The sequence below is a fragment of the Musa acuminata genome, chromosome BXJ3-6 (assembly GCF_036884655.1).
Source record: "Musa acuminata AAA Group cultivar baxijiao chromosome BXJ3-6, Cavendish_Baxijiao_AAA, whole genome shotgun sequence".
Classification (NCBI taxonomy): Eukaryota; Viridiplantae; Streptophyta; class Magnoliopsida; order Zingiberales; family Musaceae; genus Musa; species Musa acuminata.
In genome coordinates this window covers 13,084,704-13,100,782 of record NC_088354.1, presented here as the reverse complement: position 1 = coordinate 13,100,782, position 16,079 = coordinate 13,084,704, and the positions used below count along the sequence as shown (strand labels likewise).

The following is a 16,079-nucleotide window of genomic DNA, read 5'->3' as shown; positions in this document are numbered from 1 at the left end:
TCTATGGTGAAAATTGCAGCTATACATCTTGAAGGGGATGCTATACAGTGGTTTGACTGGTTTGAACATACTTATGGAGTCCTTTCATGGCGTCAATTCAAAGAAGGACTGTTGATTCGCTTCAGACCAACCGATTATGAGAATATTGACGAACAACTAGCAAAGATCCAACAAACCTCCACCATTCAGGAGTACCAAACCAGGTTTGAAAGGTTATCTAATCAAACTCATGATTGGTCTCAAAAACAGCTATTGAGGACCTTCATTGAGGGCTTGAAGCCAGAGATCCGAGGAGAAGTTAAAGCGCGACAACCGTATACGCTTATGGCAGCCATCTCTTTCGCACAACATCAAGAGGAGCAATTGAACCATGAAGCTCGGAGGACTAGGGTCGCTCCTCAACCAATAATATTGAAGCCCTCAGCCCCCCTTATTATTGACCAAGTCCCTACACCAAAGAGGTTAACAAGAGAAGAGCTTCGGGAGCGATATGCGAAGGGGTTATGTTGGCATTGTGACCAGCCGTGGAGCCATGAGCATCGTTGTAGTAAAGGGGGACTTCTTATGATAGAACCGATAGAAGAAGAGGTCATTGAACATCCAAAAGAGATCCTTCAACATGAAGAAAAAGATGCAGAAGAAGAGCCACAACCGACCGAAGTTACGGTACATACACTAGCTGGCTACTCAAACCCGCAAACGATGAAAGTTGGAGGCCTTCTCAAACAACAACCGATCACTGTTCTCATCGACACGGGCAGCACTAATAACTTCGTACACAGTAAGGTTGCTGTCCATATGAACTTACCTATTGAGAATTGCAGCAGGTTTGTCATTAAGGTCGCCAACGGACGGATTTTGAAGTATGATTGTAGGCGCCCGCAAGTGAAACTGTTGTTGAAGGACCAAGAGATAATTGTAGATTTCTTCCTTCTCCCTCTTAACAATCATGAGGCCATTAAATGGTTGACGACATTAGATGATATTTTCTGGAATTTTATGAAACTAATTATGAAATTTTACAGTAAGGAGAAACAGGTGACATTGCACGGGAAACGTGGGGGCGACATAACAACGATTTGCACACAACAAACGGAGAATGTTTTGCATAAAGCATGCAGTGGCTTTTTGGTACAACTCGAGCAGCAAACTAAGGGAGAGCCAATAGAATTTGAAGATCCAAATCTACTTCCTTTGCTTGCTGAATTTTCAAATATATTTGACGAACCGTGCAACCTACCTCTTACCCGTCGGCATTATCATTGTATAACGATTCTTCCAGGCAAATCTTCAGTAAATACTTGGCCATATCAGTATCTACATCTCCAGAATGATGAAATAGAAAGGATTATAAAAGAGATGCTCGAAACAGGAGTTATTCGGCCGAGTTGCAACCTCTACCCTTCACCGGTGCTACTTGTACACAAGAAGGATGGAACATGGCGAATATACATTGATTACCGAGCTCTCAATGGCATAACCATCAAGGATAAATACCCTATTCCAGTACTAGATGAATTGTTATATGAAAGGGAGCACAAATCTTCACAAAGATGGACCTTTGATCCAGGTATTATCAAATACGAGTGTACGAAGAAGTCATACCGAAAACTGCCTTTCGAACACACAACAGCTACTAGAAATTTTTACTTTCTTCAACAAAAGTTGGGATATCTTGGGCATATCATATCAGAGAAAGGTGTGACGGTGGACCCCTTCAAAATTGGAGCAATGCAAAACTGGCTGACCCCGGGAAAAATAAAATTGCTATATGGCTTTCTGGGTTTAACAGGCTACTACCGCAAGTTCGTGAAAAACTATGGAAAGATCAGTGCACCACTTACTTCCTTACTGAAAAAAGATGTCCTCCAATGGTTGGACAGAGCCTCCACGGCTTTTGACAAACTTAAGGCAGCCATGACGACAACGCCGGTGCTAACACTACCAGATTTCAACCTACCCTTCATTATTGAGGCCGACACATCTGGAGTCAGAATTAGAGTCATTCTCATGCAAGATGGTCGAACACTCGCATACACTAGCAAGGCATTATCTCCCTCCTATAAAAATAAGTCAACATATGATAAGGAGATGCTCGCCATTGTGCGCGTAGCAACGCGGTGGAGACCCTACTTGATTGGTCGACGATTTCAAATTAAAACCGACCAAAAAAGCCTTAAGTACTTTTTGGAGCGAAAGATATCATCCCCTGAGCAGCAAAAATGGGTAACAAAACTTCTTGGATTTGATTATGAAATAACTTACAAAAGGTGGAAAGAGAATATTGTTGCAGATGCGCTTTCGCAGCTACTTGAGCAAGCTGAATTTTCGATCGTTTTACTTCCAACCAGCGACTTCCTTGAGGATATTAAGATGGAATGGCAGGAAGATTCGGAGACCAGTAAGATACAAAAAAAATTAGAGGAAGCACCAAGCTCCGTGGCTCATTACAATCGGGACTCAAAAGAATTATACTATAAGGGACACATTGTGCTTGTGACAAATTCTACTTGCATCTTCAAGAGCAGATTTTGGACAAAGTTATTCCATATGCAGGGTACTAAATTGAAAAGGAGTACGACATATCACTCACAAACAAACAGCCAGATGGAAGTTTTAAATAGGTGCTTGGAGACAGCCCAAAGCCACCCACCAAATATGACTACCCAAAGAGAACTCCAGACCCAGCCAAGTGCCATTATTGATCGACGGATCGTGACTCGACGACGACGACCCACTAATGAAGTGCTAATACAGTGGGCGAACCTACCAATAGAAGATGCCACTTGGGAGAACTATGACGACTTGAAGATCAAATTCCCAGAATTCACGAATCATCAGCCTCGAGGACAAGGCTGATTTGAAGAGGGCGGGTCTGTTAGGACTCTAGCTTGGAGAGTCCTAATTGAGAGGGACATTCATGTAAAACTGTTAGGACTCTAACTAGGAGAGTCCTAATTGAGAGGGACATTCTGTTAGGACTCTAGCTAGGAGAGTCCTAATTGTGAGGGGCATTCATGTAGGAGGTGTTTTCTTAGAGAAGAATTAGGAGTTGTAAGGGAATAGGAGTCTTGACTAGGAGTCCTATTAGGAGTTGGTTAGAAGTAAGAGTCTTAAGTAGGAGTCCTATTAGGAGTTAGGGTTTAGAAGCCCTATAAATAGCCATGTATTCCTTCTCTTTTGATAAGCAATAGATGAATCTTTTCTGCAGCCTTTGAGCAGCAACTTGGAGGGAGGAACCCCTATAGAGTTCCAAGGAGGCCGATCCCCTAAAGAGATCAACCCCAAGTTTAGAATCTGCAAGGGTTCTATCAACATCTTCTATTTTAAAATATCAACCTTAAGATTAAAAAAAGAGAGTGTCAAATTCCCACGTTGTTGTCCAAAAGAGACTACGCTATTTTGATCTTCATATCATGTAAATGAAAGCAAACAGTAATATTGACAAAACATGACCTTTCCTGATGAAAAAAGATGTCGTTTGATAGAATAATAAGCTTTAGCATAGTCCGAAATATGTTACCAGAATATTACCAGGAGATGCTTTGGCAGATCAACAAGTCCAATGTCTGCTAACAGACCTCCAAATTGTACACGCATGTCCCTGACAAGTGAATTCTGATAGTATAACATACATAACATAATCCAGTTCACTCATGCTACTTGAATAAATAAGAAAAGTATGCCTAACTGAATAGCTATTATTATATGATATTCTCCTATATGAAGACATAAACCAAGACAATTATCATAAAGATGAGAAGAGTCGAGATGTAGCCAGAAGATGTGAAGAACCATAAAACAGAACTTCTGTCTCCGTCACCATAGAAGGCCAAAAGTAGAGTAAGTCAAACAACAGTGCAGAAAGAGTCTGGAGCATTGTCAATGTAGTAAATTCCTCAACAAGTTCTAACCTTATCGTGTACATTACTGAACTGTTCAAGAAAAAAGAACGACAAAATTGTTGAGCAGATCTTGTGCCATCCTGCAATGATGTGAACCTTTAGCAAGTATTGTAAACAACTTGTCATTGAAATGTAACATATGTGATTCAACACCAATATCACGGTCGAGGCAAACCAAAAAAATCATGATTGCTAATAGCAATATGATTAAAGAGAATTCAGCATAGGAAAATGGAATTAATTGGAACATAAAAGAAAAAAAAACTAAAAACCTGATGCAAAATTCTGGCCCACTTGTTATAGGCAACAACCATCAAGAGGTGATCTGATTGTTTATAACTTTCCTCGTAAGCAGATTCATTATTCAGGCTATTACCTAATAATGCTGATTTTGCTCTCTCTACATTTTGTTTCTGCATCATAAAGTATTAAACTTCAAGATAAGTTATAAATATGAATCCAGAAGTTAAAAACAACATATTACCATATATAGTTTAGCAATATACCTCATCTTTCGGATACACAAATGGAAACTTATAACTTAAAAATGCTGCAAGTGAAAGAATTGGTGATAAACAACCAAATATTGCACCATATAACATCATCTGCAAAAAGAAAGAATTCCAACACTAATGTTATGCATATTACAAATTATTCTTAACTATTGCATAGCATATGCTGATGTCTGGACAACATCAAGGTGGAAAAATTAAACATTTGCAACTAAAAACTGGAGATTAACAATTGTAATATGCAAGGTTTTTAATTTCATACCATACCGGTGTACCGAGCTTTGTTTGGTACAGTATGGTACAGCATATCGAGCGATACGCTAGGGTGTATTGAGCGGTACACCTTTCTTTTAAGAAGAAATCATCTCGCATGTGGGCAAGGATGGTTTCTTCTTAAAAGAAGAAGAAACCAATCGACGGAGTAGGCAAGGATGGTTTCTTCTTAAAAGAAGAAGAAACCATCACACCCTTTTCATCTCGAGAGACCGAAGGGGGTGATGGTGGAGCGGGCGAGGATGTGATGAGTCGCCTCCGTCCCCAGCTCGAACTCATCCTCGGCAAGACACTCCACAATGCTCCCGTGACAGCCGGATCCGGCAAGAATCCAGCCCAAGGCAAGCTCATCTCCCGCTCCCGCTCCCCCGCCACTGCCACCCTCAGCGATTGTGAGGAAGAAGGCCAAGATGACGGCAAGAGCGAGAAGGGGAAGTAGCAGTCCAACCTGCGCCAAGATCCCTTCACCGTTGACCGTGACCTCCTCGACCACAGCGGCCATGATCCTTTTGCTCCCTACCGCGTTTCGCCCGACGTAGCGAGGACCCGCCCCCTATAGCGTTCCGCTCGACGGAGCGCTTCTTCGTGTCCCACCATGTCTAGCTCTCTTCTTCGTTATGCCTTCTCCGTCCAATGAGTGCCACAACCTCGTCTTCCTCGCCGTCATGCTCCTTGTCTTGCTCGCCAGCTGATATTGTCGGGTAACAGGTGATCCGCATGCCAGTCAGCTAGCAGACTGGTATCTAACGCCCGTATCGGGCGGTACAATTCGAGATTCGAATCCCTAGTAATATGAATATTCTTTTGGAGCAACGAATTTAGTAGAATTCTTAGGGTTTTCATATCAGAAGGGTAAATTGTCAAATACCACTTTAGAAAACACAAAGATCAACCATAACAAGCTGATGTTTTATAGTATAGTATTATGGTTTGTTTCAACATAGGTAGACAACTAGGCTTATGAAAATCTTTTAAGAGCAAAATGAGCAAAAGTTAATTTTATTCATAAAAGAAAGAAATTTTAACTACAGCATGCAAGTTTCTCATAGACATGATAGACAGATATTCTAGTTATGTTGAAATGAACAAAGAAAAAAAATGAAAAAATATCAAAGACAAAATACTCTACAGACCTAAAGGAGTTGGAAGAACATTGCCACACTTATAGATAAAACTTGAACAGCATAATGTTCAAACAAGCTGCCCAGTGGTCATTATTATGCATGTATGTAAGAACATCATATCAAAATAGAAAGAGCTTGACTGAAAAAAATTGGAGCATCCCAATCCAATAACAGATTAAGGGACCATAAATGCCTGTTGACCAGCATATGGCCAGCATGAGACACAAATCCATGTTCAACATGCGTGTAAACACACCTTTCCGATCAACACATCCACGGGTAACTTTGCCAAATGATATCCAAGAGGTGACAATTCCTCATTTCCATCTAAGGCTCCAACCTAAACCAGTCCAGGAAGAAATAAGTTATCAACTCTCCACATTGTGGGACAGTATGAATGTATAAATAATATAATGGACTTTGAGTATTAGGCAACTACTATAATGTTATTAAGCCATAATTGGTGACAATATAAAAACAGTTATAGTGTACCAAAACAGCACCTTATACAGCAAATCAATTGCAGAAGAAATTACATCTTCACGTGGAGGTTCTATAGCCTGTAAGTAAACAAATTACGCCCTTAGATTTCAAACATAAGATATTTCGAGAAAAAAAAAGAGAGGCAAACATGAGTATGAGGACAGAAAATACCTGCAATAAGAAGGATTTTGTATCTCCCAGTGAAAGGGATTTTATTTGGAGACATAATTCTGTCAATGGCATCCTCACCATCTCAGGTACCTATCGAAAATAGGTTTCAGATTCCATTTCGATAAAAGAACAATTAGAATATTATAGGATTTAAAAGGAATTCTTTTTGAAGGAGGTTATAATGGAGTAAAATTTGACTGATAACATGCTGTCAGAAAATGGGGCCCTCTGGGATAATACAAGCTCCTCTCTGTTGTACAGAGAGGCATCCTATACTCCAAACTAGCATTCAAACATAGAGCTGGAGAAACATCAAATTTTAAAGGACAAGCAGCAGGATCCTCCCCCTATCTCTTGAGAGATGCTCAGTTACAAAGAAAATATGTTGGATCTTTTAGTTTGGCCGAAGGGTGCTTCCTCTCTTCCGTCTCAAAGACTTGACAAAGTGATTCTTAACGAGTTCCTGATACCCTATCATGGAGACATCTAAACATGTTCTCAGTCCCATCACTATATAGGTTCCTTAATCTTGTAGGGATATCCTAGCCCATCTTAAAATTGGGAGTACTATGCATCCCTAGGGTCAAACAAGGACTGAAATCTCAACAAGTCTAGCGCGATTCGACTGGTATATATAGGTCCAACTGTCTACAGGTACACAGACCAACTCAAACTGAGTAATTCGGTTCGGTCCGATCATTATTTTTTTCTCTTCGGGTTACGGACTAGTGATGTGTGATTTCTCATGCTTGGTGATGAGGCCTGCAGCCACTGTCGCTCGGTACTTGCTGCTCACCACCAGCCATCCAATGCGATACTTAACCGCCTCCTCTTCCTCCATTGCTAAACCCTCTTCACCTCTTTTTCCTTCCTCTTCTTCCAATGCCTCCTGTTCTTCCTTACTTCTTTCTCCTCCTTCCTCTTCCTTCACCGTCTCCTCTTCTTCATTCTTCTCTCTTCGGTATACACCAGTACCAGATAGCCTCTAGTACATGTTATTCCTCTCTCTTTCTCACACACACAAACATTCTATTACTTCTTTTCTTTTGTTTCCTTCTCTGTTTTCTTTATTCTGTTTGAAATTCATCTACTTTATAAAGTAAGACTTAAACTTTATTGCTTTGCTTAAAATAAATTTTGGTTAACTGAGCCTTGACTGGTCACTCAGAAGGTAAACAACAACAGTGTTTTCAAAAGGTGCCTTGCCTAGGCACTCGGTCAAGGCATTTCAATGAAGCACTGCCTGGGTGTGCACCGAAGCCCGAGCCAAATTGGGTTGACTTGGTGAGTAAGTTGGTTCAATCGAACCAACTAATGTAGGCTGTAAGTGCACTTATCCTAACACTGACCTAGTGAAAGAAACCAGAAGTGAAAACCTACTGCTCGTCCATTGCCTTCTTATGTGCCGTCTGCCACTACAGCTCTGTCCGCCGCTGTCGACAACCTCATTTGCTTCGTCCGCTGCTGTAGCTTCGTCCGCCATCGTCGACAACCTCATCCATTTCGTCCACCGTTGCAGCTTCATCCGTCGTTGGTTTCCACCTTCCTCCATGGTCGCCAATTACTTCTCCATCTTCTCATTTTATAAGTAACACTTTCGTGGAGTAACTTGCTGCACTATATTGAGGTGGTACACTATTACTCTATTAGGAGTTAGAACTTTCTTTCTAAGTTCACCACATTCTGATCATATTTATCAATCATAATATATTTTTAAAATTTTAATATTCGAGGGCGCCTCGTTTTGTTGAACAACAGCCTAAAAGTACAGGCATGATCTTTTATTGGCCAAATAAAGCTATAAATGACCTGGAATTGGCAACTTCAGAATATCATGAACAGGCATACAACTCTTCCACACAAGCCGAATATATAGTCAAACATTTGTTCTTAAACTTTACAAAATGATAACCGTGAAAGTGTGAAACCAAAGTCAACAAGAACTTAAGGGGGGGAAAAATCTTCAACATAATGATACAGGACAAACCTGAAATGGCCGCATGAGCACTTCATATCTGTGGCATGTGTACAAGCAGAAACAGATACCAGGTTTCACACGTCCAGCTCTCCCTCGACGTTGCTTTGCATTAGCCTTAGATATCCAATCCTCTACCATGCTTGACATTTTCTGCAACAAGTAATAAGAAGTATGATAAATCTGACCCCGCTTATTAAACCTACTAGAAAGGCTTGCTAAAACATTATTAAACTGGGAATTTGAAGAGCATAATAAATTAGTTTCAGATGCCTATAACTCAGATCTGCCAACAGATATGGTCCCATGAACTTTGGATACAAATACAAGATAAGAATAAAACACAATACATATGTGTCAAAGTACATTTTGAAAAAGTAGAAACGGATATACCAACAAAGAATATTTTATGAATATGAGTATTTGACAATAATCAGTGTCAGAATAGCTAATTATATATCATATAGTGAATCATGATAAATGATAAGTAACTAATCATGATATCTATCCTATTCATTATGAAAAATATTTTCAGCAACATAGCATGCCAAATATAGCAAGAATTTATGTAATTAAGATTATTAAATTAATCTCACTACCCACTAATGCTAAATACAAACAAGATATGAACATACTACGTAATCATTATTCATCACTAGGTTAACAAAATAGACATTCAAGTAGAAAACAAATCTCGAGAAGTATCCATGAAGTATTCAAGTAAAACCATCCAATTTTTTACCATTTATATATAATTGAATACCACACCTACAAGTATCCTATTCAGTAAATATCTAATATGGATACAAAAAGTAATTCAAGGCAAGGTTCATCATACCGCAACATACTGCTCGATATGGATAGTATGTACTGGTACGGGCAGTATATATCAGTACATCGGTATGCTCCACCATACCGTGTGTCGATACATCGGTAAGGCTTAGTATGTACCATACCGATGGCCGGTCAATACACAGGTACAGACCGGTAAGGCGAACCATGATTCAAAGCATCCTTGCTTCACATATATGGCCTTGGCATAGCCAAAACTGCTTACAAGAACTTTAGGTAAACAAACAAATTGTGATTCAAAGGGTATCCGTATCATAATAGTAAAGTAATCCTTGCTTCATAAAAATGGCCTCATGGCATAGGTGAAACTGCTTGCAAGAACTTGAACTTGAGTTATAATCAGGTACCAAACCAACATAGCATCCAAAACTGACCAGAAAAAGATACCTTTATTAGATCTATAGTGACAAACACAGCATGTCTAGAAATTGAACTTGTTAGCAGGCCTTAAAAAAAAGATTTTGACACAGAATGTCCCTGGTAAGATAACAATTATTACAACTTTATTCTTATAAGTTTATTCTTTATGGTATTACTAGGTTAGGATGCCCAGGAAAGAAACAACATTTAGTTTGCATTGAATTATTGAGTAGGGGTCAATTTTCTAAGTGATAGAAAGAATTTGCTAGACCTATATTGATAGGATTATCGTGCATCCTAAAGCATTGAAAGACTCTAAATGGTTTGTATTTGATCAGATTTTGGCCAAACCCAACTGGAAAGATCCAAAATTTTTGCCCTACCCACTTGGCCTCCTGTAAAGAAATTATATTAATTCTCCATCAAATCATTGTATCTACCAATACTAGTCATATTCTTGAAGGTGTTCCTGTACACCAAGTTTCAGTCCAAAACAATTTGAGAACTCGTCTATTTTGCACCACATCTGAGGACCAATATGATGGGCCAGGAACCTGGCGTCACTTTCATGTGACAAGAGTTCTATACTAAAAACGGGTTTTCTGCTAAAGATGATTAAGATCCACATACATGAGAATTGAGATCGTATATTTTCATGAGGCATGAAGATCCATGTTCTTTCCATGATTGTTATTGTCCATAATCCATATTATGTTTTGGAAACTACATCACAACCACTTCAGCCTTCACCCATTTGAAATAAGGACAATGAACTTTGTTTAAACTTGGGTTCAACTCAAAGTAACTAATTGTGACCATACAAACAAAACAAGATGAGGTAAGCATAAATTAGAATTCCACTTTTAATGATCATCGTAAAATATTTTCTTTTACTATCATGAATAAACAAGCTTGACCTTAAACCTTTTGAGCATTGTAACGTTTCTCTTTGTGCTTTCCAGCATCAACCACATAAATCACGTCATCAATTGTTATACTGGTCTCCGCAATATCTGTAGCAACAATGACCTGGGGAAATGAACAATCATCAATAAAATTAGCATACAAGAAGAGATTATCAACCCACTTAGTCGATGAACAATATGAAATATGTAACTGAAAACCAAAAGTACATATTTAGTCTATCTTCATGTACATGAAAAGATACCACCCAATTCCTCATGATAAGAACCTTCAGACCTAAAATTATAAATGTACAACAAATGGTTTTTTAGGTACACTGTTAAATGCATAACTATCCTTCAAACTATAAATCTGGGAAGAACTTCTCAGTTGATTTCTTCCATCCTACTATAGGCATGAAACTCTCCAATACAATACAATGTTCTCATATTGAGTAATAACCCATTTGATAGTTTGTGAAGTAGACATCATCCTTGCTTTCCAACATATTGTAGAGACCAAGGTTCTCAATTTTGATGTGTACCACCCGATACGGGCGATATGTACCGGTCCGAGAGGATACCGGTACACGGACCGCTATCTACCGGGTAGGACCAGTGTTTTGACCTCGTATCAGGCGGTAACGGTCGGATTAACTTTGATGTGTACCACCCGATACGGGAGATATGTACCGGTCCGAAAGGATACTGGTACGCAAACCGCCATCTACCGGGTAAGACCAATGTTTTGACCTCGTATCGAGCGATAATGGTCGAAATCTGACTGTTACCAAGTGGATTTCGATCGTTACCGAGGTATACCAGTTAGTACGCCCCAATATTTTTGGACCGTTGCCTCCAGGTATTTTTGCAGGTTTTTCAACTCTTTTTGGGTGTACCGCCAGTATGCCCCAGTGTACCATTGGTACACCCCAATACGTATCGTACCGAGCAGGGCTCGGTGTACCAGTACAGACCGAAATTGAGATCTTTGGTAGCGACAAGAATTATTTTTTAGTTTCCCATCCAAAAGCAACCAAGATTAAGGAAGATGTTAGCAACCATGAAGGTTTAAGTAACAAAGTTCAAAGACCACAATCGTAACTTTGGCCCTAGATTTATATTTTTAAAAAATAATATTCCAACTTAGCAATAGCATTATGACAAAATAATGTTAATAAAGCACTTCGTCACCTTCATGGCAATCATTTATTGACTGTATGAGCATCGAGTAATGCTAGTACTAGTCATATATCTGTTACATTTAATATGTGGACATCACACAACCAGCGCAAGCAATCCACATTACTTACAGATGAAAAGAAAGAAGAAAAAACATATTGCACAGAAGAGATTCACCATAGTACTTTTATTCTAATGAACCATAGACATCCAACCATGCCTAATAGAAACAAAAGAACAAGCATAAACATGGTAATGCATTTCAATTATTTTGCATGCATCACAGAGATCTGCAAACATTACATGAGGATGCATACTTCAGTGTTTTGATCAAAAAATTAAAAAATACAAAGAATTTGGGAAAATAAGATTGAAACAAAGAAAAATCTGAACAATATGAAGCATCAATTTGTTAAAAGTAGCAACCATTGACTTCATTTTTCTATATAGGTATTTCCATTTAATCAAGGGGTTAAATAACCTGTCATAAACTATCAACAAGAGTAGTGATGACTGCCAGCAAAAACTAAAAATAACACACAGGATTTGAAGTTACAGGAGAATAACAAAATTGCAGCTTGATACATAAGTTCAGTAACAAATACCTTGCGGATATTCTGAGGTGGGGTCAAAAACACCTTTTTTTGTTCAAAAGCTGAAAGAGATGAATGCAGAGGAAGAATCCAATCCAATAATATTCCTCCAAATTGATAGGAAGCAGTTAACTTGTCAACTAGCAAGTCAATTTCTGCAACTCCCTGTAGTAACCGTTTGATGACCGGTAAGCAAGGCACAAGAAACAAACATTCATAGACAATATAGTTAATTAATGTAGTATATTGACGGACATTCACAAGGACCTACTGGAAGAAAGACAAGAATAGCACCCGGTGGATAATTTTCATCAATAAAGCATATCAAATCTTCAAGAAGGTCAAAGTCAATCACATCCTCATTTAAACGCTTCTGCACACAGTATTTATGACAGCCACAATGTTAGTTATGTAAACAATTACCTGGTTATCCAACCATCAAATAGGTGTTTACCAGATTTTGCCGTGTTCGGTCACTGTATGACGCATATTGATCTGGGATATAATGGGGATTAACATAGTCTTCAGAAAGTAGTGACTCGTCACCCCATGAAGATAAAACTATATTCTTCTTTCCTCTGTGATTATCCACAATACTGCCCTTAAGCTGTTAAACAAAAAGCACTAAGCAAAATCTAGAGATTAAATATTGTATCGACATTTTTGACATAATGAACAATCATAGTAATGTGGCAATGATGTCAAATTGCTACAACAAACAAATGTGATATCAGTAAAAGCCTAGAAATAGAATTGATTCCAAAATTAGTGAATGTCCAATAGTATACTGATATGAAATTGCAATCCTTGCTGAAAATCACCAGAAATGTTATACATTTGCATATTACCTTTATAATAAATATACATGGCATTTTGCCAATACCACTCAAATCTTTAATTGCTTCCTAAACATGAATCAACAATCCTGGTTAATTTTTCATAAACAGAGACTTACATGAACTAGCAAGTAGTAACACCATATCACCAAGTTGTAATTTTAAAAAGAAAAAAGATGCAGAATCAGAAAATTAAAAAATGGTTGTGTTAAGCTATATTTGACTATTGCTATCCACCACCTAATAGGGGAAAAATGATCAATTTAAAAAGGCTAATGATTGATAGAACAACCGAGAGAGGATTGATGAAGCATCTTAACAGTCAATAAGAGAAAGCATGATTTGAAAGCTAAAAGGAAAGATCTTTATTAAAGGATAAATTCAATGTGGAGATGACCAATATGTGGATTGTGGACCGTGTAAATGTCCCATCACAGGTGAAACAGATATACATGAAGTAAATATTCATTTACAATAATAGATGTATCTCATAAGATGTTCGATGTTTTTAGTAACAAAGAGAGAAAAACGGACTTTTCCTCTATATCCAGTCATGGATGTTCCTGATGCTGCAGCATCCAAAGCAAGACAATAGTCAAGCCTTTCGTAAACATCCTCAAGAAAGTAAGTTGATACTGGATGTGTTCTTCCTTCTGCACTAATCACAGGGCAATTCCCGAAGTACCTTGAGAACAAACTTGAATCAACTGTTGCAGACCTGGGTAAAAGGTAAATTGAGAAGATTATAAGTGCTATTAGTACTTAAGAATAGATAACAAATTCAAAATCAATGTCATTGAGTAAAACGTACATGAGAACCACTTTTAACTTTTGCCTGGCAGTATCAGATTGCTTCTCAATAAGGTTTTTGAGAACAATGAGTAAAAAGTCACCCTGAAAGAAGTACAAGGAACTAGTAAATTTCATGCGGAAAAAATATGCAATCTTTCACTCAATACTTATCTAAGCTCCTTATTCCATTAAACAATATAACATATATTAAGTTATAAGAATGATAAAATCAAGACAATGTATAACAACATTTCATGTATAGGATTGATAATAAAGGAAGCTTAGGCAAAGTGAACAAGAACAATACCATTATAAACATATAAACAAACCAATAAGTCATGTCACATAAGTAAATATATCAACACAACGAAAGAAGTCAAGAACAATATAACCATAAAACAAAAGATTAGAAAAGAAAAATATTTTAAAAGTGGAAGGCTTTAGCAAATTGAAAGGAAGAAACTAATATATGTATCCATATAAAATTTACACACATATTTGTGTATATAGTATATACAAAAATATTGCATTCAGCAAATATGCAATTACATTTTTACAAGGATGAATCTATTGGCCAAATGATTCACTATTATAAGAAAGGAGTCAAGTGCAACACAGACACCCAATGATAACCCACAGGTGGCATCCAAAAGTTCCACACATCATGTCATGGACATGCTACTATTATTGATTGAAGAAAGAAAGAAAGGAAGAGGGGAAAAGAGACGGGGGAATAGAAAAAAAAGGAGAGAACATAAAAACATAATCAAAACATGGCTATACAGTGCATTTTGATAGTTAGCTTTAATGGCTGGAGATGGGTCAAGCATCTAATAAAGAGTTGAAATTACCCTCTCGATCATAAATGTAACGAGGAAGTGTTGAAAAATATTATAGCCATTGAAGATGGTAAATTTACCTTGCTATTTCTTATTTTACGATAGATTTATATTTTCGTTCCCTTTTCTAAAAAAATTTGATTAAGAAAAGAGTAGGGACGAGCAAATTGGACTATATCATTTCTTGTCAAAATAGTTAGCTTCAGTTCATGTTGATGACAAAAAACAACACATTGATCCATGGTTATACAGGTGTAATTGGAACACCATGACCAGTACCTATCAGGTTTATGACAGCCTTGTAGCAAGGCATGCTAGAATGACTAGCTGAGCAGCGCCCATAATGATCAGTCCACATAATGATCACTCAGCTTAAGCCATATAGACATTCACAAGATTGTTAGGCCCTCACCTATGCATGTTCACCTGGACACCCTCTTTGATAGCGGGTGTGACAGACAGCACAGTGATGATAAAGGGGGAGATACAGGAGAAGGTAGAAAACCAGAGTCGGAAGAAGTGATAGGGAGAGGGTGATTCAATCAGGAGGCCAGAGGAGGGGGAGGGCCGAGAAGAGTAAGGGGTGGACTATGAGGACCAAGATAGAACAGAGAAGGGTAAGGCTAAGCAGTGGCTTTGGAGCAATGTGATGGTGAGAGCTCAGTTGAGTCATGTCAATTGAAATTTGTGCCAAACACATGGTGGGTCACATACTAGGAAAAGCCCCCTCTCACATGCCCAAGCCAGGCCAGCCAACCCTTAGCCTAGCAGAGCTGATGTTGGACCATGGGGATAGTCCCAACATGACATTGTAGCAGGAAAGATGCACCTGACTTGAAGCAGGTCATGCCAAGCCATGGCCACCCATGGGCAAATCACAGATAACAAACTCAAATTCTCTTTTTAGTATTAACTAGTGGCCATTATGAAAATCACAGATAACAAGCCCAAATTCTCTTTTCCATAGCTATTATATAATTGCGTTTACATATAGTTTTCAATATTTTACAGGATTATGATAATCTCACATCGTATTACTATTATATATATAATTTATTTTTAGCATATGTAGTCTTTCTCTTTTTCATATTTATATTTTTTTTTAGTATTTTCTTGTGGTCATTACAAAAGAACACAGATTTCAAACCAAAATTTGAGGCCAATTTCTATCCTTGTTCTTTCAAGTATAATATCGTGAGGCTTATCACATACCAAGTGAGATTATTTGACCATTTTGGTTAGCCAATAACTTTAGAAGTCCCAACTTGTAGATTTCCAAT

General features: G+C 38.1%; 1 protein-coding gene across 11 annotated transcripts in view; it reads right to left on the bottom strand.

Annotated features, from left to right (window-relative positions):
- LOC135584203 (DExH-box ATP-dependent RNA helicase DExH7, chloroplastic-like) overlaps positions 1-16,079 on the bottom strand; it is a 44,136-nt gene that overhangs the window by 13,308 nt on the left and 14,749 nt on the right. For 6 of the 11 annotated variants that reach the window (XR_010497587.1, XR_010497581.1, XM_065156219.1 and 3 more), the window contains 14 exons: positions 13,980-14,062; positions 13,703-13,886; positions 12,787-12,939; positions 12,604-12,705; positions 12,345-12,497; positions 10,580-10,684; positions 8,456-8,596; positions 6,469-6,558; positions 6,318-6,374; positions 6,071-6,154; positions 4,412-4,510; positions 4,178-4,318; positions 3,915-3,985; positions 3,535-3,604 (listed from right to left, as the gene is read on the bottom strand). Coding sequence is in view for 4 of the 11 variants with exons in the window: in XM_065156219.1 (XP_065012291.1) it covers positions 3,535-3,604; positions 3,915-3,985; positions 4,178-4,318; positions 4,412-4,510; positions 6,071-6,154; positions 6,318-6,374; positions 6,469-6,558; positions 8,456-8,596; positions 10,580-10,684; positions 12,345-12,497; positions 12,604-12,705; positions 12,787-12,939; positions 13,703-13,886; positions 13,980-14,062 (1,533 nt within the window). In the remaining 7 variants the exon portion in view is untranslated. Of the gene's footprint in view, positions 1-3,523; positions 3,986-4,177; positions 4,319-4,411; positions 4,511-6,070; positions 6,155-6,317; positions 6,375-6,468; positions 6,559-8,455; positions 8,597-10,579; positions 10,685-12,344; positions 12,498-12,603; positions 12,706-12,786; positions 12,940-13,702; positions 13,887-13,979; positions 14,063-16,079 lie in introns of all 11 variants that reach the window. The other 5 variants (XR_010497585.1, XR_010497586.1, XR_010497584.1 and 2 more) reach the window with 3 other exon arrangements.